General features: G+C 38.7%; 1 protein-coding gene across 3 annotated transcripts in view; it reads right to left on the bottom strand.

Annotated features, from left to right (window-relative positions):
* URI1 (URI1 prefoldin like chaperone) overlaps positions 1–25,861 on the bottom strand; it is a 58,577-nt gene extending 32,716 nt beyond the window's left edge. For 2 of the 3 annotated variants that reach the window (XM_024199734.3, XM_024199732.3), the window contains exons 1-4: positions 25,773–25,861; positions 12,266–12,300; positions 5,711–5,789; positions 2,847–2,982 (exon numbers count right to left, since the gene is read on the bottom strand). In XM_024199734.3, coding sequence (XP_024055502.1) covers positions 2,847–2,982; positions 5,711–5,789; positions 12,266–12,300; positions 25,773–25,844 — 322 coding nt within the window. In that variant the 5' untranslated portion in view covers positions 25,845–25,861. Of the gene's footprint in view, positions 1–2,846; positions 2,983–5,710; positions 5,790–11,385; positions 11,579–12,265; positions 12,301–25,772 lie in introns of those variants that run through there. The other variant, XM_024199735.3, reaches the window with a different exon arrangement.
* Between the last annotated feature and the right edge of the window lie 419 nt (positions 25,862–26,280).

Raw genomic sequence — 26,280 nt, 5'->3', positions numbered from 1 at the left:
TTCAGCTTGAATCTCTCCTATACTGTTGGCCATTTGACCTTAATTCTAACTCAGCAAAGCACTGAAAGCATGTGCTAGCCTTAAGCACATGCTTTGTTGAATTGGGACTTTACTGTTACTGCCCATCATTTTTGAGACAGCAAGAGTTTGATCCCTTGAAACAGCTTTTCCTCTTTTCCCATGGGGATGGACCTAGTCCTGATAAATGTTGTGTTCAAAACAAAAAAAGGGGTATTGGAATCCAACAATGAAGCACCAATATAATGATAATGCCAATATTTATCACACTGTAAATTATGAAGCCACTTTTATAACATACAAAAATCCCATTGAAATCAATGAGACCTGGCCTATTAAAACAACTGCACTGCAATATGTAAAGTATGTTTTACAAAATATTTTATGAAGTAACACTTTTTCATGTTTATAAGTGTCACCAATGGTTAGTTCACATTTTATACCAATGGCCTGCAATTATTTTATGTATCTAAGATAACATTTTTTAAAAAGTAGAAAAGCTAAAACAGGGAAATTATTTACAATTCTATTTTTAGTTGCTTCATCTTACTAGAAAATGGTTGAAGGAATTTCATAAGTCTGTGTTTCCATGTATTTAATTTTCATGGGTGATTATATCAACTGAAAAGAATTCCTATTTTTGTGTCATGTATGTTAATAAGATTCTTATACAGACACTGTACTTAGTATTTGAAATGAAAGTTTTTAGTTAATATCCGTGTTTTGGAGCCTCCCACTGGCAACCATCATACGGACAAAAAGTGATATTTGAGACATTGTCAGAATGGAGTACTTATATCTAGAGATCCTTCACTATTTTGCTTCAAAAGAACTTAAAACTTCTGAGTTCATATTCTAATGCAATTTAAAAGATCAGAAAAAAAAATCCCACATCTACTAGTGCATGTGTTCTTGCAGAGTACTTGGTGTTATCAGACATCTACTATGCAAAGGTCAAGTGAGTTTCACGGAGTTTAGTGGTGACAAAAATATCCTGCAACACTGGTAAGATATAACAGAAAAGGAAACGGGATCTCAGATATAGCAGAAGTCACATTAAGTAACATAGGTTATGGTGAAGAAGAAGGAAGTTTTCACTGAGATGTGGAAACTGTTGCTATGTGATCCCCAGAGAAAGGATAAAGAAATAAAACAACTGAAATACAAATTACCTTTTTTTGTTAAAACTCTTCATAAAGAATTTTTTTAAAATAAGATAACAAGAAATGTATTTTCATATATGCATGCCTACTATTTATAAACAAATTAAATCACACAGAGAGGGGGAGCCTCTGTGGTTTTCCACTACAGGCAGGAACATGGATAACTAACCAGGGTAAATGAAAGTACACCTCTACCTCGATATAACGCTGTCCTCGGGAGCCAAAAAATCTTACCGCGTTATACTGAACTTGCTTTGATCCACCGGAGTGCGCTTTACCGCGTTATATCCGAATTCGTGTTATATCAGGTCGCGTTATATCGAGCGGTGTACTGAAAAGTACTGGTGTCTGAATGTCTTTTCATTACAAGGCAGATTACAAAACTTTCTGAAGTAAAACTGATATAAAATATAATTCAAATGCTAATCTGAAAAATATATTAGTAGCTCATAGCTAAAAAGTGCCAATTTTAAAATTAAAGTTTACTTTTTTCCTTCTTTGACATCTACACTGATATTTCAGGCTCATATTGTAACACGGCAAGTTAAACTAAAGATAAATTGTGGTGTGAAGAACACTTGCTGGTGGTCCAGAAAGTTGGCTGATCACATAGCTGGCTGTCCCCCTTTCCAAACGCTTCTAAAGACACATAGGCTCTTTAAAGCAAAGAGTCTGGTGACAAGTAAAACTAGCTGGAGACAATGAACTGCCAATCAGCCGCCTTTACTAGGGGCTGCTGCTAAATAAAAGGAGGAAAGAAACAGGAGCATACAGTGGTACTTGATCTGCTTGCCCCCAATGGAAGTGTAGTGTTCCCAGGAGAATGGAGCAAAAGGAACTGAGCAGCATGTCCAGAGAAGGAAAAGAGAAGAAAACCACGTGCCAGGGAAGAACATGCAGAGGGAGGCAAGCAGCACACATGAGAGAGACAGATTAAATGAAGAGTAAAAGTAGCGTGTTATTCACTTTTTTCAAAAAGAATAAAGCATTTGCATATTAAAGTTAAAAGAAATAAATATTTTCTTATTTTACTATTTCATGTAAGCAATTGCGGTAATTTACAGAGAGGATATGTAAGGGTGAGCTGAAAAACAGGTGGTCAACATGATCACAAATGGAAAATGTGGTGTCCAAGAGACTGTCTGTAGACACAGTCCTCACTATGAAAGTTTTGTGAACACGTGATTTTAACAGAATTGATTTGTTTGGTTTTTACAGGTTTAACTTTATACCTGAACAACCTCTGATTGATCATCTTCTTGTGTTGGCTTACTAATGTAAACACCAACAACTGGATTTTGGTATAAGTTTAAATTGTTACAAAATTGTTTATTTTAGAGTGCCTAAAGTTTTGATAAGTACTTAAAAAAACAAAACAAAACAAAAAACCATGTTTCCCACTCTTACCTGATATCTTATGGAACTGTGCTGCATAGATAATTATTTCCAAACCAGATTTTCGTAAGTCAGTTCATCAAACCAAATACTGTAGTCTGCAAAAGCTACTTAAACTTTTTTTTAATCATACTACCAGACCTATATATCTTTAAAAGAAATGCAATGTCAAAGGATACTTAAAAATTGTGTCCTCTAGTTTTACATATTCTTAGTATGGCGCTAATAATTTTGACTCTTAAAATAATAATTGTTTATAAATATACATACGTTTTTTCCTGTGCTCAACCAGGCCAATGGCCTGCTTAGCTGAGCATTTGGAAAACCAGTTGTCCCCAAGCAGAACAGTGACCTCATTGGTATGGACAAGTTTTCCTGGCATGAAGGCAAGGGGACCAAAAGGTACCTGTCAAAGTCAGAAAACAAACAGCTAAAAACCACTATTAAAAATTAAATTAGAGGTCATTAATGACCACTTAGCCAAACAAATAAATTAAAATTCAACCAGGGTTAGAAGGACTCAAAACTCTATAGCACAGTTATTTAATGACAAACACATGATAAACATTCAAACTACCAGATCTGAATCCCAACCACAGTTTGAATTTAATATTGTACATGTAATAAACAGAACAGGTTAATATTTAACCGGAAAACCGTTCTGAGGCATAAAACTTAAGTACTAATGGATGCGGACAGGAAAACAAAAAAAAGTCATACTATATTACTAAATAAAAATATTGTATCTCGTTTAGCTGATTGTAAACTATTTATTATACATAAATGTTTTCACTTCCCAGTAAGTATAACATTGCTCAGGTTTATAACAAAAATATTATTTAAAGGAACAGTCAACTCAAATATCAATTGTTTTATTTAGTTGTGTTACTACCACCTATTTAGAAACCCCAATTTTTCCACAAATCAAATTTGTTTGTCTCCAGCCTAAGATTGTTGCTACCTGCCAATACTCCTGTAGAGTGGGAGAGTTTGTTTACTAATCCACACACTTCCTGTTCTCATTCACCAACATGAGGGTACATCATCCTCAATCAATGTTCTAGAAGCCATATATGTCTTCCTCCAATAACTCATAGGAACAGGAAGCAATAAACTGTTTAAAATCTGAGTATTGGCAATGGGAGTAAATATAATTAGTGGTAAATAAATTATATTGCTTAAGACACGTTTCTTAAAAGTGTTTATCCCATTTTCTTAAAGTTTACAGTAGACATGTCACTAGGTTTATGATCCTTCCACCCACCCCACAGACCAGCTCACTTTACACACACGCCACAGGCAGACCCCACACCACTCACTTCAGCTAGGCCCATTCAGGCCTTATGAGCACTAGACCCTCCCCCACAATAACCCTATCCCTGATGTACTAGTTGCCCACCCACTAGCCTCATCTCCCATATCTGGTTCTCATTCAGGCTTCAACTTCAAAGGGGGACGGTTGCACGTGTTAGCCATCAGCTGTGATCCAGCTGAAGAGAAGCGAAAGGGGGAACAAGTCCAGCAGCTACTGCCTAGCTCAGCTTGTAGTCAAGTAACTCTCCACCACAGGAGAAAGCGTTGTCACCCTGCAACCTTGGACCAGCTCCTCCTCACTTCAGAGAAACTTCCTGGATCAATGTCTTCCCTCACTTCTTGAGGGAAGGAACAGCACCCCTTCATCCCTCATATTCTAGTGCAGGGCATCTGGACCATATATTCTCTTCCTCTCATGGCAGTTCCTCTTCTCCAGAAGGAAAAGCCAGTAGGTGGCAATGCCTGGAGCACATATTGGAGAGTGGGGGGTTGGAGGGGTGGGAGACCATCTTGAAGAAAGATTCTGTGGAGGATACTCCTCTTAAAAGATGTACTCTCCCAGGCTGAAATTACAAAGGCCTTCAAAACAACAGCTTGCAACACTTACACACACCCAAAAGCAGCATTGTGTATAAAATTAAAAATATAGGCAGATAGCTGGCTACGGGACAGGGATTGTTAATATACATTTAAAATTGCAAATGAGTTGACACTGTCACTTTAAAACAAAAACTACATCCAGATGAGTCTGGTGGTTTTTGCAGTGTTTTGCATACCCATTTTGCTCTCAAGTATAAGATAACAGCAAACTCTCCACAGTGTGTGTGTGTGTGTGTGTGTGTGTGTACACACACACACACACCCCTTCCCAGTAAAGTTAATGCTGTGGATAAGTGCTGAACTGACAACACCAGTCTTTTCTTTATCCACAAAACAGGCAGTATACGCCTGTTCTACCAAGGTAGATCACCAATGCCCTACAGTTCCCAAAACCTGTGTGAAAACAGAGTTCAGCATTCACGCTCACTTTAGCCTTTGACCTCCCTTGTTGAGAATGACAACCTGAATGCCAGTGAGCAGCAAGTAAGATGTATCTAGAAGGGGATTGAAACTATCTGTTTGTTTCATATTCTGATATGTCACCTAACCAGCAGATGGTTACTAATTTTATTTAGTAGTTCTGAAGTGATGCCTTAGAGATAAATGATTCTGTATCCCATTACCAATTCACTGAGCAATGCAGTCCCTTTCGAAGTGTATTATGAATTAGGCAAAAAATAGCCTCAAACAAGGAAATAGTAACTTTGTAAAGTCAGGAACTTGAATTCTGGTGGATGTTCAAGGCTAAAGTACTCTTGATAGGAATGACTCAAAACACAAGAACTCACTATATGAATGTGAAGATCATTAAAACAAAAATTAGCACCACCTTTTTATATAAAAATCAATGTCGCGGAGTTTAATTCTGTGAATCAGGAAATATTATGGCCTGTTTCTTCTATGGCTAACAGGAAATGACTAAGTACCATATTTCAGTCATAATTACAGTTTTCGGTATAATAGATTTGCATACCAAATATGTCATATTTTGTGTTAACATTTATGTCATCAGTTCTCAATTGTCAGTAACATTATAATTTATTATGGATTTGAAAAAACAGAGAGAGAAAAAGAAGCAAAGGTTTAACTATTACTATAATTAATGTATCATTACTAAGTACTATATGGTAAACCTGAATAATATACCTCACTGCCAGTGCAGTAACCTCAGATACTAAAACCATTAGTCAATTATTTTGAATAAACTATACTGTACATACCATGATATCATAAGACAGTTTATCAGGCAACGTATTGAGACGTTCTTGAAGAGCCTCATAATCATTCTCCACCTTCCTCCTGTTGACAAATTCAAGTGAGTTTAATTATTTCTAAATGTAAAATAGTTAAGTTAATGGTTTTCTGCTGATGCATTTTCAGTGCTCCATGGAAAGATATGGGAGGGAGAACTGTTTTTATTCATAAATGTATACATTTTATATCATGGAAGATTAATTTTTTTTACTTTAACATTTTTAACAATTTATTTAAAAACTCTTGTGATGGCCCAGTTATAGACATCATTCATTTTAGACTGGAAGCTCATCTTTTTGAATTGCAAGCTCCTTGGGGAAAAAATAATGCTTTCCTCTGTATTTTGTAGGTCTCACAGCACACTGCATGGGTTCAACAATTAAATCACCATCATAGTTTAGAAAACAAATTGGAATTCCAGCTTATATTTTAGAAGAGGCAGAATCTTCAAAACCTTATTTGCAATGAACAATCAGTGTGGGCTTTAAAAAAAGGGGCAATACTCTTTAAAGTTAAATCTGATTTCTAGCTGAATTTTCTCTCCCCATGGACAGTCAACATTCCTGAAAGATGATGATTTGACCATAGGGTTATTGTAGCTTCTTGACCTATCAACAAGGAGTGTAGATGTGAAACACTACTCTAGTTCTCCTGACCAAGAAAAAATTACTAATGCTCAATTGTTGAATGTTTACATATTGCTCTACTCTTCTTTTGGGCATTTTAGAACATTCTGCATAGAAATTTTCTTTCCCATAGAACGTATTCCTCAGAATTTTTGTACACGACTTTTCCCGTCAACTTGGATGAGCATTTTCAATACCTATTTCTACTATATAGCAACTCATGAACCAATTTGTGATCTTGGAAGTGTCTTGAATAGGACAACAAACTCCCCATCTTAAACAACAAGGATGTTTATGGGCAAGTGCAGTAAGAAAGTCAGTGGCAGAAGGGATCTCAGTAATTTACATTGAAAAGCAGGATAATTTCAAACATACGTCCCCAAAATATATGTTTCCTACTCATGAGCAGCATATCCAATAGCACCTATCGAGATTGAGTTCACACAACCATGCACCAGCAGAAAAAGAGATACAGAAAAACATTCCCATAAACTTAAAAGCTGTAAGCCAAAGTGATTCAATTAACAGTAGTCTTTGGCCATGAGAATTCCGACCCTGCATGCTCTGGAGCTCTGACCACGTTGGTACTTTCTGCAGCAACCTGGGCAGCTGGTGGCATAGCACAGTAGGGTAGCAGGCAGTAGATCAGGCATGACATGGATCCACATGCAGAAGGTCCCCATAGAGGGTGTGCAAGGGCCCCAGCTGTTACTACCCTGTTTCCCCGAAAGTAAGACATCCCCCGAAAATAAGACCTCCCCGATAATAAGGCCACCCCGGAATATAAGGCCCCGAAGCTCCAGGAAAAATAAGACCTCCCCTGAAAATAAGACCTAGCGCATCTTTGGGAGCAAAAATTAATATAAGACACTGTCTTATTTTCGGGGAAACAGGGTACTACCCTTACTCATGATAATGAATGGTTGATAGCTGCTCTGCACCAAGTTTCCAAATTGTTCAGGTTGGTTCCTTCCACCAATTTGTCAGATTTCCGTCACATCACAAAATCAATTTACTTAGGATAGGCCAGTGAGGTGCGGAAGTGGTATTTGGTCCATTTCAAGAAAGGTCGCTGAGACAAAGTTGGGAAAGGGGCCAAAGAAATTAGAAATGTCTTGGTGAATCTGGCCAAACAATCACAATAGTGTATACTGTGAAAAGATAAGGAACTCTCTGAGTTTGGGAGAAACAGTTACCTAAGGAATTTTGTCTTGTTTGCTAGCAGTAAAAATACAAACAAACAAAAAGAAGCCAGTCCTCTTCTGAAAGAATATTGAAACTGGTGTGCTGGAAAAAAGATTTTTTTAAGGTAAATTATCAGCTAACACGTGCATTGCATTATCAGGCATATACATTTGAGGGTAGAGGATATTCTCTACTTCTGCCCCAATACAGCACCTCATGTAATCTTTGTACAGGGTGAACCTCTCTAATCCGGCACTCCCTGGTCCAGCAACATCCATGGACCGGCATAGGTGCCGACTCCATGGGTACTCTGGGGCTGGAGCACACACAGGGAAAAATTAGTGGGTGCGGAGCATCCATTGGCACCAAGCTCTCCTAGCTGCCCTCCTCCCCCCGTGCCTCTTGCGCACTGGCAGCCCCACGCTTACCAACACTTCCTCCTCCATCCCAGCGCTTCTGGAGCGCCACGAACACCTGATTTGCGGCATTCAAACTGCAGGAAGGAGGGGGAGGAACTGGGGCTGGCGGCTGGGACCTGGGGCTGGCATCGGAACCTCCGGGCAGGCTGCAGCACCCCCAGCAACCCTACTTCCTGCATCTATGGAGATCCACTGGCACTCTGCATTGACCTCCCGTGGTTTGGCAAATTCTCTGGAGCACTGGTCAGGTCCCAAGGGTGCCAAACTAGAGAGGTTCAACCTGTATTTAATCTTGGGATGGAAGCCAGCATCATGGATATGAACTGAAAATGCTGACCAAAAGATGCAAATTCTGATGGTTTTCTGAGGATGTTCAAGTAGGCATCCTGTACATTTGTTTACTAGAAGTAGATATCTAGCTTGACCGGGTGGATGAAGAAACTGCAATATGAACATCTTAAAAAACAACAGCCAACTATTACTGACTTTCTTCAATTCCCAAATAAAGTGGAATCTCTGATCATTTTGGGACCATGAAAAAAGTTGCAATAATCCCACAATTTTTTCGTCTCATTTAATTTCTGGAAGATTACTGTTACAGTGGTCACTAGTAGAAACACCCAACTTTATCACCCTGCAGTATTCAAGCACTCAACAAGGTATCTGCAGTACTTTGTATTTTCAAAGTACATGTCTAAGATGCTGAACTGTGTCCCATGGACTTAGGCTCCAAAGTCACTTAGACACTTTTGAAAATTTTACCCCCTGTGATTAAAGCACAAAATAGTGTTTGAAGACTTGGGTCCTACTCAAGTTCTGCTGCACACTTCCTGACACACTCAGACAAGCCCCCTTGCACTTTAGTTTCTTCACCTGTAAAATGAGGATAATATTCACCTTCTCCACAGGGCTGTTGTAAGGTAAATTCATTAACATTTACGAAGTACAGTGAGAGTCTTGGAAGAGAAGCAATATGATGAAAACTTATTGTTAATAGAAGAAGAAAAGTCTTAAGCTCCATTCTCTGCCCCCAACGATATTCCTATTTTTATGGAAAATTGGCAACGATGTAGTCATACCAAATTTATATCCCCCAAACAAATGGGGACAATTTGTTTCAGCTTGCTACTATGAGAAGAAAATCTAGTTGGAGGTGTGGGGGATGGAGGTCAAGCGAAAACAGATCAATTCATTCTTCTAAATAGGTTTTTTGGAACAGGAATCCTTAAGACACATCGCTGAAGATCTGCCATCTTTCTAGCAGTTTTGGTCCCCTGAATTAGAGCCAGAAGTTTTTACTTTCCTTCTTTTTTTATATAACCATCTAATTAGGAATCTGGAAATGAAGGCTCGATAAAGATCTTTAACATTGCACCATTTCCAGCTTTTTGTTAAAGGGACTCTACAGTTACCAGTGGTCATCTCTGTTGGAGTTTGAAAGCTTAATATGTTTATCTTGATGCAACCTTGTGTGTTTTGATATCTGATTAAATATTTGAAATCTTTTCCCACAGATGATCAGCTGTGTATGTAGTGTGAGGTCAACACTTGCTGTTGAAGGACTGGCCAAAAGGGCGACAAGCTTGAAGACTGAGTGCTAACATGTAACAGAAGAACTTTTAAGTATTTTTGTGTGGTTTAGGAAAAACATCAAGATATAGACTCTTCAAAACCCATCACCACAAATCTCACCTTGCTTATGATATGAAGACAATTCATATTCTAAAGTAAGAAAACCTTAATTAAAGATGCACAAAAACAAAAGCAATCAAAACACTTTTGCTGGATTTGAAATACAAAGAGGGAAATCCCTAGGAAAAGAGTGCAAAAAATGATCATTTCAGCACTAAACATCTCCTAGATGTGACAGCCAGGATAAGCAATTTCTCCATTTATCTGAAAAGAAGGTGGTGTCCTTTAGGATTAGGCAGTTGCCCACTACTGAATAACCAGATAAAAGTGCTGCAGGAACTGCTCTGCATCGAAGGCAGAAGGATTCTACTGCATTGCGCATATTCTATATTAGTGAGCCTTGGAAACTGATTTCTTGATGTGGTTGCCTACCATTATGTAGGAGAAAGTTCAATGGAAAGAGTATTGGGGAATGACTAAAAGATGCATCTTTGTTTTTCAGTGGATCTTACTGGTCATACTCTACTCTGGAAGTCTCTGAAAATGCAGCAATGCTCTAAAATGGTATAACAGAACCAAGAAAATAAAAATAAATCTATTTATTGTTGGCCTGAAACAGTATTATGTAGGAAGTTTTTCTTCTCTCCCCATCTAATGACACATGATCATGTGAACTCATGGGTCTACTGGTTGCACAGACAATTAAGAAATTAAAACCAACAGTGTTATACTTTCAGGCAGAATAAATATTTATTTAGGAATGAGATTCAACTTATGAAGTGCCTCTATAAATGGAAATGCTTTAGCTGACCCCATGCTTTACTCATTATTTTAGCAGTTATTTATGCCTCTGAATCTATACTTTTAAAATAAGTTAATTATATTAAAAAGAAAAAAAATGAATTTTTAATGGAAACTTATTAAAGTGGAGTATTTTAAAACTGTGCTGTTATTCATCCAATTCTATTTAACATCTATCTGTGTCACTGGCTATTTAAAGATTCTCATAAGAGGATATTATTCAGCTGAAACACATGGGCACTCAGCTCTTGCACCATGTGGCCCCAAATGTTAATACATTTTCTTTAAACAAAAATTGTACTGCTTTTCAATATAAAATACATCAGGCAATTTCAAATCCTTCTCTCCTACTCTCTATAAAAAACATCCAAAAATTAGATATGAACTAAGGGTTCGTTTTAAAAACAAACAAACCATACCCTGCCAAAAAAACAAAACACCAACAAAAATATTCCAGACATTCTCATAGAAGCAAAACAAACTTTGTAAACTTTTCATTTTGTAAAAGTTTAAAAAGTTAGACTTTTGGACAACATTTTTTGGGAAAGAAGACTCCCAGAATGAGAATTTATATGATGGACTAAATTGGTATGGTAAGTTATAAACTCCTGAAAAGTGTATTATGGAAATACTGACAGATTTAACTACAACAGCAACAGTGGCACCACTATGATACTTTCCTTATTGAAAATTAATGCAGTCTCTGAATTTTAAACATAAGTGAAACATATTACTTGTAGATTATTTTCTGCAAGCCAACAGTCAGAATTTAATATGATGATGTGTACAGATTGCCCTGATTTTTTTTTAACTCTTATCCACTGCTTGCAGCTTACATGCATTTAAACTAAAAACATTTGATACACACTAACTATAAATTATTTGCTTGGAGATCTCTCAGGCATGAAGAAAAAGCCTCTTAAAATAAATTTAAAATATTATATGCTTGATGGTGTATAACCAAAGGTTTAATCTCACCACTAAAGGGGCAGTTGCTGTGATTTTGCAATAACCCTGCAGACAATAATCAAGACAGCTCCTGTTGTTCTCTCAGTAAAATCATGGTAAACACAGCATGGATATATTGTAATTTGATATCTGTAAGATCAAATGTTATATCTCACTGTAACTCATAAGATTTCATTCACCATTAAATGTACATTTTCCTCAAATGCCATATGAAACTGCTATTTACTGGGCATGTTTTCTACTAACTATGGATTACCACATTAAAACAGCAGCATATATATATATATATATATGTATGTATGTATGTATAGTGCCCAGAGCTAATGCTTCAAGGGACACTTTTTTCCTAAACATTACATATTAAGGCTTACCAAACAGTTTACTGTAAAAATATTTAAATGTTATATTTTCACTATATATGCATAAAATTACTTAAAATAAGCATTTGCTCTTTCCTGTTGTAGTAGTAGTAGTAATAAATAATAATAATAATAATAATAATAATAATAATAAATAAAAAACAAAACACACCCAGGAATAACTTCCAAATTGCTGACACCTTTTTATCCAGTCAGACAGATTCAGTATTCTTTACACAAGATAATTTGTGCAAAAAATGGCAAGGGGAAAGAGGGTATAAAAGAAGCATACACATTAAGGTTCAAATATATGTGTGTGTTAGAGCAGTGATATCACAGGAAAGAAAATACAAATTTTAAAGAGGGCACAGTGCAATAAGTCAGAGGTATCTCAAACTACACACCTAAAGTATAATAGTAGAATTTGACTAACATTGTTATAAATACTATAATTGCTTGGTACTTTACTAAAACACAAGTAGGTTACTTCATCAGTATTTTAAGCATGTAATCAAACATGTTTCACTTACCAGTGCTGGATTTTTTCTTGGCAGCTAGTGACCACCTGTCATTAAAACAGATAACTGCTCATGAAAAAACAAGGCTAAGCACACAGCTGCAATGTCAATGTATCAGAAACTAGAACAATAGCTTTACAGATTTGGTAGCTTCTCTATATTTTTATTTGTCAATGCAAAGGCATGTGAATGTTAGTTCTTAAGCAGCACACTTTATCACAACACTAATGCAGACTGATAACTGGAGAACAAATTACAGCTTTCCAATTCATATTTTGGTACAATACCTGCTCCATAACTATTAGGTGACACATGATACAAGATTACTAGTATTTTGTACAATCTACAGATCTATTTTCAATGTTACATGTTTTGTAGAATAAGAAACCAATATAAATTATAACAAGATGCCAATGTAACATCCGTGCCTGTTCAGTTAAAAGAAAAACCAGCCCTGAAAATGTTTTACTTTATCAGTACACCTACAAGTGTTTTCACCTATAGTTTTATTCTAAAACAGTACAAATGAATTTTGCAGTGTTTAAATGCAAAAAAAATACCTCTATTATATATATTTTTAAATGAAACAGTTATGAGCTGAATAGCCCACTTATTTCTTCAAAATATAGGCTTCCCAAAGAGACTGAAAATTAACCAGTTCGGAATATTTTTAAGACTGCATACTTTAAAATATTAAGTTTGGGAGGGTACCTCAGTTTAGTAATACTAGACACTATTACATATAGTACGTACAGACAAGATGCCGGTCTGCTGTACCACAATTGCATGGACATTTTGTTTAAATACATACAGAACTCTCAATAACACATATTGAAAAGTATAACAAAGACAATTTCACTCAATTACATGAAATGCAAAGAAGCTATGAGGCAATTAAATATGTCTAGACATCTCCTCAATATAACATTTTTCAGATATTTTTGCAAATATTTGTTTCTCACATGGCCACAAGAATGCTAACATCTGAAAGCAATTAATAGGAAAATATGCCTGAAAAGTAACAGAATAGGACTCTTTTGAGAGCTAAAAATTATTCAAATGTGTAAGGGTTGAAGGATCAGTCCCACATTTGTGGTCTCACTACCACCATAATAATCCTACACGTCGGGACAAATTCAGCCATCCAGTTGGTTGTGCTTACACCAAGGTTAAATGTCCTTTGCCATTGAAGACTTGTAATTTTAAATCCTACATTTAATTTCTATAAAATAATCTCACCTAATGTATTTGCTAATTTTAAAAAAAATGCTAGGCACAAAGAGGAAGATTTCTAGAAGATATACATTCAGAAAACTATACTATTAATGCTTCATACACAAATCTATTTTAAAATAAAGCTTCCCTAGTATGTCACATACAGTAGCAACATTTCATAATAGTAGTAGTACACAACAGAGTACTGCTTTTACAAGTAGAAGAATCAGAGAATATTATATCAACATATTTCACTGTTTCAGATTTGAAAGATTGCAAAGTACACAACATAATTAAGTGCACAAAAATTGTTTACGAAATCCTTTAAGAAAGTTCCAGCTTAATTGCCCCATTAAAGATGAAGCTACAAAAAAAGAAAAGACAGGAAGCTTTCCATTCCCAATACATGACTTTCCATGCATGAAGTGAGCTAAAAGCACAAAAAGAAAAGCCCTGCAAACCATAAGAGCAGCATGTTCATTAACCTCTACATGATAATCCTTTCATAGCTGCATATTAACTAGTTACATATTCATAATCATTTTACATTATTTAGAGAACCTTCTATGAAAATTTCCAGGCTATATCCATTAGCTACAATGTTAAAGGTTACAGAAGATAGTCTACTTAATGTTTCCAGGAAGCTTTTTTAATTAGCAAATATGTAAATCGGGCACATATGCTTTTTATATTTAAAAAAATGGGCCATCAGTAAAAGAGCACATGGACATATGCTGTTTCCATGACCCCCTTAAAAAAAATCAATAACACCAATCAATTATAATTTCATTCTTTGATATAATCCCTCATGAAGGGATACTGAAGGATAGAACCAATAACAAACCTTTCAGTGGCCAGGATGAAGTGAGGGATCTTTCAGAAGTGCTACAATACACCATCTTAAATATATTTTTATTTGTAATACTAGTATAGTAGGCTGAAGCACCTACTATACTAATGAGACAGTATTTTAAAAAATACAGTCAGAGATCAATTACACATTACCTACATGTCCTTTGCTGAGACACTCAAACTGTTTTGATAACCGTTGGTAATACAGCAGTAAAGAAACAAGTAGAGAAAAAATATATATACAGGTCTTTAGATTCTATGCTGTGCTCTACTGTGCTAAGAACAGCGTATATCTAGATCCACAATTTTTATGCAGCTACTGCCAGGCTAAACAAAAATAATCAACAAATGGGCAGGTGAGTTAAAGTTCATTTTGTCTGGACAACTAACACTACCAATACTGCTTTACTTTTAAGAAACTGTAGCGTAAGTGATACCAATAAATCCTGACTTATTTCCCCTCCAGGGATAACAATGTATGCATTTGCAAATTTATGAGGTTATCAATGGTTTATTTGCATACTAAAATATTTAAAGTGTAGAGGGTTATTAAGCTACACTTGCAGCAAACTTAACATTACCTAATCAAGTGTTCAGTTATTAAAACAGGATCTACTTGTGGAAAATACATTTCACAGTTTAAATGAAAAGGGAACAGACAAGTATCTTGTTTCCTCCCTCACCCCCAACAATGATTTGTTGAAATTTAATATTTCTCAAGATCCTGATTCAATAACTGCGTATTTGATTTCAGAAATGCTTGATGCTTTTCAGTTGGATCACAAAGTGTGCCACCTGCTTGAAGAGCTTCTGCACTTTTATTTATTTCACTTAGTGCTATTTATTTTGTGGGTAGCCACAAGGGGGCATCATACTGCGAGTCTCCCTCATGTACAGCAGACAATAAAACAGAGAAGCACAGCTTTTAAATTATTCTTATTTTGCATATCTTCAAATTGTCCTCCCCTGAGTTTCAATTCCTTCTTGATTAAGACCCAAACTTTAAAAATGGAATAATAAATGTTGGATCTGATTTTTATTATTTCGAACTATTTAAACGGAAAGTTTACATTAATGCTGTTTAAGAATCTATTTTAAGTTTAAACCCTTTTTCCTAAATTTGACAACTGCAAGGCCTGATTTCTACATCACAGTTGAAAGATGAACTGAGAGGTGGATATTGTACAAAGGAGCGACAGTGGCTATTGTAATTAAAGTAGCAGATTTTCTTTTGTCGCATAAATGTAGCTGATCTTACCAATATATATTTATACAATACTCTTTATTTTTAGTATGTACCAAATGCTAACACAAAAGTGGCTAAAATTAAATGGATTAGATTTTTTGAATTATGTTCACTTTCTAAGCATCCTGCAGTCCCAATGCTAGCACAATGCAGCTTGCAGGCTGTTGAGACAAGAGGATACAAAGGCTGCCCGTGTTCCACAGCAGAAGATGCTGTTGCTGTCCTAAAGGGGAAAATTCCCTTCTCCAGCAGCCACATTAAGCCCATTTCCCACACTGTCCAGCCAACCAATCATTATTTTCTCTTTTCTCTTCTCATGCATCTTCCATCTGAGGACTCAACATCCTTTATGAACACTGACTCACTACACCCTTTCTGAAGAAGTATTATCCTTATTTTACTGGGGTATTGAGTGACTTAACTGAAATTACACATCAGTCAGTGGCAGAGCCAGGAGTAGAAGCCAGATCTCCTGACTCACAGTCACGAGATATAATCACTAAATACAACACTCCCTCACAATATGCTTCTTAGGAATTAAGATGGGGTTGAATGGACAGTAGGACAGAACAGAAAATTGCAAAAAATTCTGATCCTGTAACATGGGAACAAGTTCTTACCTGTGCATGTATGTCATGTCACACCAGCTCCCCATTCCTGTATGTGCTTCCCTTGAACTCAAAAGATCTAATCCAGTCTCTGACACTGAATGCTTCTGTTTGGCCTTGGGTAAATCATCTCTCAGTCTAAGGGTTTGTCTACATTGCACAGTTGTCGCCAAAACTTTTGTCTTTCATGGGTACTTTAAAAAGCCCCCCCACGAAAGACAAAAGTTTTGCCGAAGCAAGTGGCAGTGTGAACGCGGCTTTGTCGGCAGGAGCACTCTCCTGCCAACAAAGCTTATGCCGTTCGCGAGGCTGGAAGCGCCAACAAAAGTGCTGACAAAATACCGCAAAAGAACGTTCACACACTCTGACTTTTAGCGACAAGGCTGTGTCGACACAGCCTTGTCACTAAAAGCTGGGTGGTGTAGACAAGCCCTAAATTTCTTCATCTGTAAAATGGGAATAAGTAGTACTAACTTACCTACCTCACAGGAGTGCTATGCTGATTAATTAGCTAATGCCTGAGAAGCACTTAGAAGATGTAAAGCACTGTATAAGTGCTAAGTAGAATTATTTACCACTTGAAAAGTAATCTGAATATGATCAGATATGTAAGCAATTTGTGTACATGCTGTAATAAAATAATTTGTGACAGTTTAATCTTGAATTAGTCTCACTTTAAACATTTTCTTTCAATCACGTTACTTAAGGAAAACTGAGAGTATAGAATACTTTTTGTGAAAGTGAAGGGAAGTAATGAGGTGTTAAAGTAATTGTCTAATAAATCTAAAACCAATGTTTTACCTTTAGGAATTTAGCCTTGCCATCTGAGATTTTGCAAAGAACTCTGTCTTGACCTTGGTTCTGTGGTTCAGGCCCTCCCATGAGCAGATTACCATAATCAAACTGTATAATGTTCTTTGCGATACAGCTCAATGTTTATTAGGGTCCTGAATAAAATCAAACTCATTTTTACTCCTGACCTAATTAGGATGATTCCAAATTTTCAGAGTTTAATTGTTTAACTTTATGTATGTGAATATTAACTTCAATGGGACTACTCATGTGAATTAAGTTATCCACATGCGTGATTGTTTCCAGGATCGAGACTCATTGTGCCAGGTAGCCCATATGTGATATTCTTTGCCACACCACATAGCAAAAAGACATGGTGAAACTGAATTTACTGATGAAGTTGTAACTAATTCAGAATATGACTTTACATTTACACAATAATAAAATAGCTAGATACCCAGGATGTAACAAGCCACATGCAACATAAACATGTGAAATGAAATTTCACATCTTCCTTAGGAAACCACAAGTTTCTAGTCTAAAACATAGCAAGCACTGATGGAGAAAGATATAATTAAGATTTGCAAAATGGTTTCCCCTTGAGTCCCGTTTTCAATCATGTTTACCTTTTCAAAAATATTTCCATTTTTGACATTTCCAAAAACTAAATGACACAAAATGAAAGAAAATTATTAAAGCTCTTCAGTCAGTTGGTACATTTTTTGATTTAATGGAAAGCCAAAAAGCGTTGTTGAAATTTAATGTTCATTGCTTAAATCAAGTTATTGATTAAATATTACATTTCAAAATTATTAATATAGTCTCCGTCCAAAGGTGATTTTTCTTGGCTCGGAGGAGAGATGAGATGGGGTGTAGTAGGGGAGGGATAATTGGAGGAAATTATGATTTTGGCAAGCATAAAAAAAACCCCTAATAATAATTCTTAGTTATTTCCACAGCAAAAAAAGTGAAAAACTAAACCTTTACATGTCAACTGTCCTGAAAAGGTACAGGTTTTGTTAAGTCTGAGAAAATGAATTCAAAATTATTAATTACTGGGGGTATGAATCACTTCAGTAACTTCTAAGTTTTTAGCAGAACCCAAAGAAGTCCTCCTTCTTCATGACTTTATCTAGGGAGCTGGAGAAATCACAGACTGTCTACTCAGTCTGACAGGTACAAGGGGCTGCCATTCTTTTGCTGGGCCAATTAACGTGAGTGAAAATGTAACTAAATTTTTTAAAACTTTAAAAACTTCAAAAGTACCTAGCACAAGTGTAAAAAAGGGAAAAAATCATGTATCTCACAATTCTATTCTCACTCTGTGAGGCTGTAGAGGTTTCTGCTAGTGAATCCATTTGCAACATTGAGGCTTTAAGTTAAGACAAGATGTACTGAGGGATGATGACTAAGGCTACTATTATTTCATGGAAGTCATGGAATCCAAGACTTTCAGAGACCTCTGTGACATTTTATGCCCAAGGGCTGGAGCTGACAGCAGGCAGCCCCGCAGCTCTCAGCAGCTCCCAGCCCCTGCAGGTGGGTCCCCCAGAGCTCCCAGCCCCTGCGGGTGGTGGGGCTCCCTGCAGTGGCCCCGCTGCAGCGAGCGGCAAGGGGACCCCAGATCCCCCCAGCCACTGTGGGTGCTGGACTCTCCTCCCACTCCAATTTGTCAGGGATATTTTTAGTAAAAATCACGGACAGGTCACAGGCTTCCGTGAATTTCTGTTTATTGCCTGTGACCTGTCCGTGATTTTTACTAACAATATCCGTGACAAAATCTAAGCCTTAATGATGACACAGGTAGAGGGGTTATGAAAGGGAAGAAGAACGTGAGAATAAGGGCTACAGAATTAAGATTATGCAGTTGCTGAGGAAGATGATGCCCGTGTCTCTCATGAGGGGTAAAGGTTTTGTTATTTGTTTCACTGTAATTCTGAGGGAAAGTTTAGGATTTATATCATAAAAGAAACAAAGGTGTAAACATCTAAGACATCCTGCACAAACTCTGTTGTACCAGGAGGTCAGTTGGGAGAGGTGGAGAACTCCTTATTGGCTACCTGAGCTAGTCTTTAAAGGGAACCTGCTGGGCTGGCTAGGGCACTGCTGTTTGAAAGCAACCTACTCCATCTCAGCTGCCTGCAGGAGGGGCTGCTGGATTCCTATAGGAGCAGAGCCCAGCTAGGCTACCAACGGAACAGAAAAGTGCTCCATGGAGGAGGCCTGGGGGTCCTCCATGGAGATAAAGTGTCATCTGTCTGAGTGGCTGTTATGTGAGGAAAGGAGAGGCTGGGCTCACTAGTGTGTTGGATGGACTGCTTTTAAGAAACAAACACTATACGGACTACCGCAACTACTAGCAGAGAAAAGGATGGTATAATCTCTTTCCATCTGTGGTATAACATTCAGGAAGTACTGAGTGCACATCTACCAAGTCCTGTGAGTCCCTACTCTATGAACAGTCATCCAGATTTTCAGGAAGGGGAAATAATAGATACTGAGTCAATGGGGTCTTCAAAATCACATAAATAAGAAATTCCACGTAACCTGAACAAATGTAACCTCTTCTACACATTAAAATAACACTTGCTGTATTAATTAAAATGTGATAGATACAGTAACTCAGAAGAAACAAACAGAAATTACTCAAAGATCAGAAGTTACTGTAGTGGGCTGTGAAATTGATAAGATCTTGATGCAGGCCTCTGGTCACTTCATCTGGTGACATACTCTGAAAGTGACTACACAGTAGTGACATTATGAGTTTTGTGAAAGCAATCACACATTACTTAATCAATCTACAATGGTCAAATGGTGCATTGTAATATATAGGCAGAGTACTTAAAGACTCTGTCCACACCAGGATAAAGTTAAGCTGTTCACAAAACAGTTTAATTAGCACAGTTATACAATTTAACCTGTGTTAAATTAACTTGTTTTCACAAGTCTCTTATAGCATCCACGCTAGCCCTCTGGAAACGAGTTCAGATGTGCTACACAACACACAAAATGATGGGACATTTATATCTGATAGCTTCAGCCAACTACTGAATGTGCCCTTATGAACAGCACTTGAGAAAGCAAGGGTAGAATCAGGAAATACAGAAAAGCATCTGACAGGGTGGACTGTGCCTAAATAAAGATTCTGAAGTGGTATTTGGGTGGAGATTTTTTTTTAAAAAGGATTCAATCACATAATGTTCAGAAGCTAGACTAACTATAATGGGCATTACCCAGAAAGTTATGCTTCAAAGCGGATGCTAACAGAATTGGTTTCTCACTAGTGAGCTTTGTCCAGATATGAGCACCACTGGACAACGGGGCTGAAAGAGTCCAACATGCTTAAAGGTACTGCACTGGAATCCACACTGAATAAATCAAATCGCTATGAAGATAATGAGCATCTATATATTAAGAGAATCAGTCACCCCATCTGAAATCATCAATATTATAAATATTCTGATTATGTTGATAGTTACTACCATTTTAATGGGGCAACAAGGTAAGTGACTCCCCCTTTTTAATGAATCACAGTGATGTACTTTTCATGTACTTTACAGTGGTAGTAGCTACTATTATTGTGGCATACTGCTATATCTCTTTGTCACAAGTATTTTGTATAATAAATATATATTTATTTGTGTGATTACTTCCTAGTATGAAAATAGATATTTGCCATCAGGGCTTGTAAAATCTACATGCCCCAAACAAGGAAGAAGCTTGCCCTCAAAAGCAAGAGGATCTAAAATCTGCTGAAATTGTTGATGGACGTCTTCATTTTAAAAAAAATATTTCTAGAACTTATGGAGGTAAAGATAAGCTTCCAAACATGAAATATGTATAAAACAATGCAGTGTCATTTTCTTGAGTCTGCAGACACCTATAGTGCCGCCGCTGTTGCAGTATTAGAGGGCTATTCTACACTAAAGCTGTAAGTCGACCTAAGTTACGCTATTTCAGTTACATAACTGAAATTGATGCAACTTCAGTCAACTTACAGCATGTCTACACTGCGCTATGTCGACGGGAGACACTCTCCTGCTGACTTACCTTCCGCCTCACAGGGAGGTGGAGTACAGACATCAATGGGAGAGCGCTCTGCCATTGACGTAGCTGGTCTTCACCAGACCAACAGCACTGCTGATTTAGCCGGAAGTATAGACAAGCCCACAATTAAAAGGCGTTAAGATTCTGATCAGTTACACTGTTATTCTTCAGAACTGTGGGAACAGCTCTGAAACCATCAAGAATCTTATCAATTTTGTACTGCAGATGCTGCTTGAAAAAGACTTGAACAGCAGCAGAGACAGGTACTGGAGTTATTCATACAGGTAGAGGACAAAACAATAGCAGTGGTTGCAGCTAAGAGGCCGGGACACAAGCTATGTACACTACTTTCAATCGTTTTCTTCAACTGTTGAAAAACTGTACATGCGGACAAACCCTTACGCATACCATTTGGAGTTAAAGATAACATCACCCTACATCAATTAAATTCATAAGAGAGTAATCTGTCAGGGACATGTAACATACACTGACCAGTAGTTACAATAACAGGTGCCCTAAAACCTCATGATACTTAGATGTCATGGTAAATTGCAGGAGAGTCACTTTCCCTTCCTACTCTTCCTAAACCAGGAAGAAAAAACAAATGTGAATCAGTGAAAGATGAAAACCTTAAAAAATCTATTCCTACACAAACCACCACACTTCCAGACCTCAAAGGAGTTCGTTAGATTACTCAAGATTGCATTTGCACTCAACATGTCCCTCCTGGGTCTAATTGATTCTGTAAACATCTCCCATTTTGTAACAAATAACTTGTTCAATTCTTCAACACTTTAACTGTCTGCAAAACTGTGACAAACAGTACAGAACATTCATCTACCTCTTATCTGTTAGTAACCCATGATCCATTAGTCACTGAGAATCACATTTATATACAAACTATTAAATTTAAATTCAGACTCTAAGGCAGGGGTTCTCAAACTTAATTGCACCACGAACCCCTTCTGACAACAAAAGTTACTACACGACCCTGGGGGGAGGGGGAGACCGAGCCCGCCCAAGCCCCACCATCCCGGACGGGGAGGCCAAAGCTGAAGCCCGAGCCTCACCGCCCAGGGCTTGAGCCCCAGGTAGGGGGCCTGTAACCTGAGCCCCACCACCCAGAGTTGATGGGTGGACTTTGGCCCTGGGCAGTGGGCTTGGGCTTTGGCCCCGGGCCCCAGCAAGTCTAAGCCAGCCCTGACGACCCCATTAAAATGGGCTCGTGACCCACTTTGGGGTCCAAACTCACAGTTTGAGAACCGCTGCTCTAGAGCATGAGATTCTGCCTCTTTAAATATCTGTATTGTACTTCCTACACTTACAAGCAGTGGGCTTAACATAGTATTTCCAGCTAACAGGTACTGTACTTTCAAGCAATCAGTGATACATGCGCTATATTTTTTTACACTAACACTCAAAACTTTAAGCAGTCATGATGCTTTCAGTGATCGTCTTTATCATGAAAATTACTAGATATTCTTCTATAATTTATCCCCAAGATACACATTCTAAGACATGTTTTTCTACCAAGTACCTTTAGTAGATGTCCTGAAAATTGCTTTTAATGGTTTGGCCTGATTATCACTACAAACTAACAAGATGAAAACCATTCAACAGGCAAATGGCTATTCTAACCAAGAATTAAAATCACTCTCCAACAGAGTTCCTAAACTGGGATGTTGCAGCCCCAAGCACTTGTCATGAACTTCCTGCTCTTTCTACGTTGATAAATAGGAGAGAGGTCCTAGGTAGATGAAAGGGGACTCCTGTTATTGAGAAGATTGAGAACTACTCACTACACTTTAAAAGCCAAAACTCATGCCTAAATCAGTAAAAGAATGCAACACATATCCACTTTAGCAGAGCAGAATGCATGCTAAAAATCAATCCCGATTCAAATAAAAATATTTCTAGGTCAGCAGGTAATTAATAGTGTACTTCATTATTTCACAGCCTAGAGGGGAAAAGGACACAATATGGTATAAGTTTCAGTCTAGTGGGACTAAAGCTAAATAATTTCTTTGTACTCAACCAAGGTTCAGTCCTAAAAGGGGCATATTGTCACCTGGATAAACAGTGTGGTGTGGATGCATTTGTGTAAATCTAAGCATATCAGAATGAGAGTCAGAGCTGGGTGAAAATAAAAATATATCAATTAAATATTTTTTTAAAGTGCGAAATTTTCAAGTTATTTGACAAATATTATTTGACCACTTCTTTTGAGAATATATACAGAAAATGTTGTAGGGTATTAGAACACAGGCTGTGAAAGATAGTTATATGATGATTACTAGATTAGCAAAAGCACTGTGCAAAATTTTATAGCAATAATATCTAATTTCAAGATTGCCTCCAAGTGGAGTTTGCTCAAATTTATGAAAACTATGACTATCTAAAAAGTAAGGTGATGGTATAAATAAAATGGTCTCCTCCACATTAAAATGTAATATTTTCATAATCAAAAACATTATTGTAATGCAATTATATACAGCTTCCAATTCTCTATTCCACAGAGGCAGAGTCTACTATATCTTCATCCTGACACTCCATTGTAACTAAGATATTTAGCTCCTCAGGATAATTTCATAATGAAGCTGAAGGGTTCAAATATTTGTAGCCAATCTGCAGAAATTATGTAAAGTTTCCTTATGATAAAATACAATTTTGGTACAGCAGCCTAACTGAGGCTTAATTAATGGCCTCTTGGGTCTCTTTTCCACTGGAGCAGAGCTGTTTGAGAACAATCTTGAACTTGCTTACTGAAGGGCCTTGCCATGAACTGGGAATAATTCTACATGCTCCTGACAGACATGCACTTACACTCCATGACCAATTGACACTAAAGCACCACAGAAGCGTAATTCTCCATCACAGTCAACTAGCCAGGAAAGTAACTGGACTGTGGAGAAGGGGAACAGTTTACTCTCTCATCTGATGTTCTTATAAAAAGAGACCATTCAGAGTATCCCACCAGATTATCCTAATTTTCATCCATGTTAACAACCCATCAATTGAGGTAGATCTTTTGGTAATTATGTGAGTCTTTTCCTCCAAAGCCAGACATCTTGTTTATACATAATATTCCAGAAGATGCTCATGGTCTGTATCATGTCTGCATTACTTAGGCTCCTTACCCTCAGTTAAAGTGAGGTTGGTGGAAGCACCATACAATAAAGGAACTACTAAGAGTTTTCTTTTATACCTAGGGAGCTACTTTTAAGATGCATACAAAATTTTTAACCTTATGAAGAGACCAAGAGGACAACTGAAAATGTATGCAGATTATTGGCATGAAATACTAATGCTTATGGTGTGCTAAATATGGCTCTGATCATGCAATTAATTTCATGTAGGTAGACACCGGTACCTAAGCAGAGATAATTGCAGAATAGGGGCCTATCAGCCCCAAAATCACATCAATCACCTAGTAAGTGAATATGACTAATATTAAGACGGAGAGATCCTCAGTTTTGCACTAAACCCATATATAGTATTCAGTATTCTAAGGCAAGAAACTTTTTTAAAAAGACATTTGATAGTTTGGCTATTTTAAATACAACCCTAAAGTAATCACTCTTTAAAAGAAGGCTCATGACTGATTAGTCCCTAATGCCCTGCCTATGCAAGACCTTAAGGCCTACATGAAGCTCCACTGACTTCAATGGGGCTCTGTGTGGACCAACTTGCAGACCTAAAAGCATAATCACCTTTCCTATTAAAAAAAGATTAAGCATCTTAGAGAATAATACACCTCTACCCCGGTATAACGCGACCTGATATAACACGAATTCGGCTATAACGCGGTAAAGCAGTGCTCGGGGGGAGGGGGGGAGGCTGCGCACTCGGTTGGATCAAAGCAAGTTCGATATAACGCGGTATCACCTATAACATGGTAAGATTTTTTGGCTCCCGAGGACAGCGTTATATCGAGGTAGAGGTGTAATTTGAAAAACTGGTACTACTATGCATGTACATTTACACCCTGACATAAAACCTTAAGGATGTTTGTTACACATTAAAGCAAGTATTTACACAACAGATTGCAATGACCCCTAGGGAGCCCCACATGGTGCATCAGTAAACATATGGGTATCTTCCAACTTTTCTAAAAGGTATGCTTTGAATTTAGAAGAAACGATGGTATTTGAGTAACATGGCTGCGACACAGGGCCAGAAGCCAGGACACTAAGCCTTAGGGCTGACAGATCATCTTTAACTTGGTCTACTGTGTTTTAACACTTTAGGCAGAGCTAGGACATTGACACTGTTTATTTCAGCTCCACTCCACACGCTGGGACAGGGTCCATTTTTGAAGCACCCCTGTGTTAAAGCACCCACAGGCCCCTACCCTGGGGGACAGAACCAACTTTGGGGGTCACCCCCTGTCCCCCCAAGCCCTGGAGTTGCTGGGGGGCCGATGACGTCAGTGGCACTGCGGGGGGCGGGTGTCCTGGCCTGCCTGGGGCTGGGCTCCGGCCTGAGGCGACTCCAGACGCTCAGCGGGCAGCTGAGCCCGGCCGCGCGGGCGGCCTCCCACCAGCTCCGCGGTGCCGGACGCGCCGGGGCGAGGCGCTCCCCGCACGCGCTCTCTCTCTCGGGTGCGCAGGAAGCGAGAACAACCGTTACAGGCCCCGCGGCCTGGGCCTCCCCCGGGCCCCTGCCCCGCTTCCCCCCAGCCGGGCCTGGCGCTCCGGGCCCCCTTCCGTGCCCCGCTGCGGAGCGGCCCAGGCCCCCGGCGCTGCTGCTCGGCCTTTACCTTTCCCTGCTCCTCCCGCAGGCGGCCCACCTGCGCGGCGCTGAGCGGCGAGGCTGTGCCGGGGGCCTGCATGGCCCGGGCGGGGGCCGGGGCCGGGGCTAGGGCCGGGCCGCTCTCCTCAGCAGGGCGAATGAGTCCTATAGAAATGTTTGTGCAGCGTGAAGCGCCGGCTCCGGAGCCGCATCCACGCGGGGGCCGCCGCCGCCTGGGCCCGGGGAGCCGTTGCCGGGGGAAGCATCTCACACTCGCATTCTGGGCCGCGCCGCCGCCTGCGCCCGGGACCAGCTGCGCCGAGGGGCCGCGGAGCACGAGCAGCCCGAGCCCAGCCGCTGCAGCGCCTCCTCCTCCCGCCTGCCTGCTGCACTCTGGGTAGCAGCCACAGCGCCCGCCGGAGGCTCCGCGGCGAGCGAGCGGAAAGGCGGATGCTCCCCACCCCCTGCGCTTCGCCGGGCTCCAAACACGATCCCAGCTCCCAAAGCACCCAGCCCCTGGACCCCATCGCCAGGGG

This window comes from Terrapene carolina, unplaced genomic scaffold (genome assembly GCF_002925995.2).
Source record: "Terrapene carolina triunguis isolate 2854851 unplaced genomic scaffold, T_m_triunguis-2.0 Scaffold130, whole genome shotgun sequence".
Taxonomy (NCBI): domain Eukaryota; kingdom Metazoa; phylum Chordata; order Testudines; family Emydidae; genus Terrapene; species Terrapene triunguis.
This window is presented reverse-complemented; position numbering and strand designations above follow the sequence as displayed.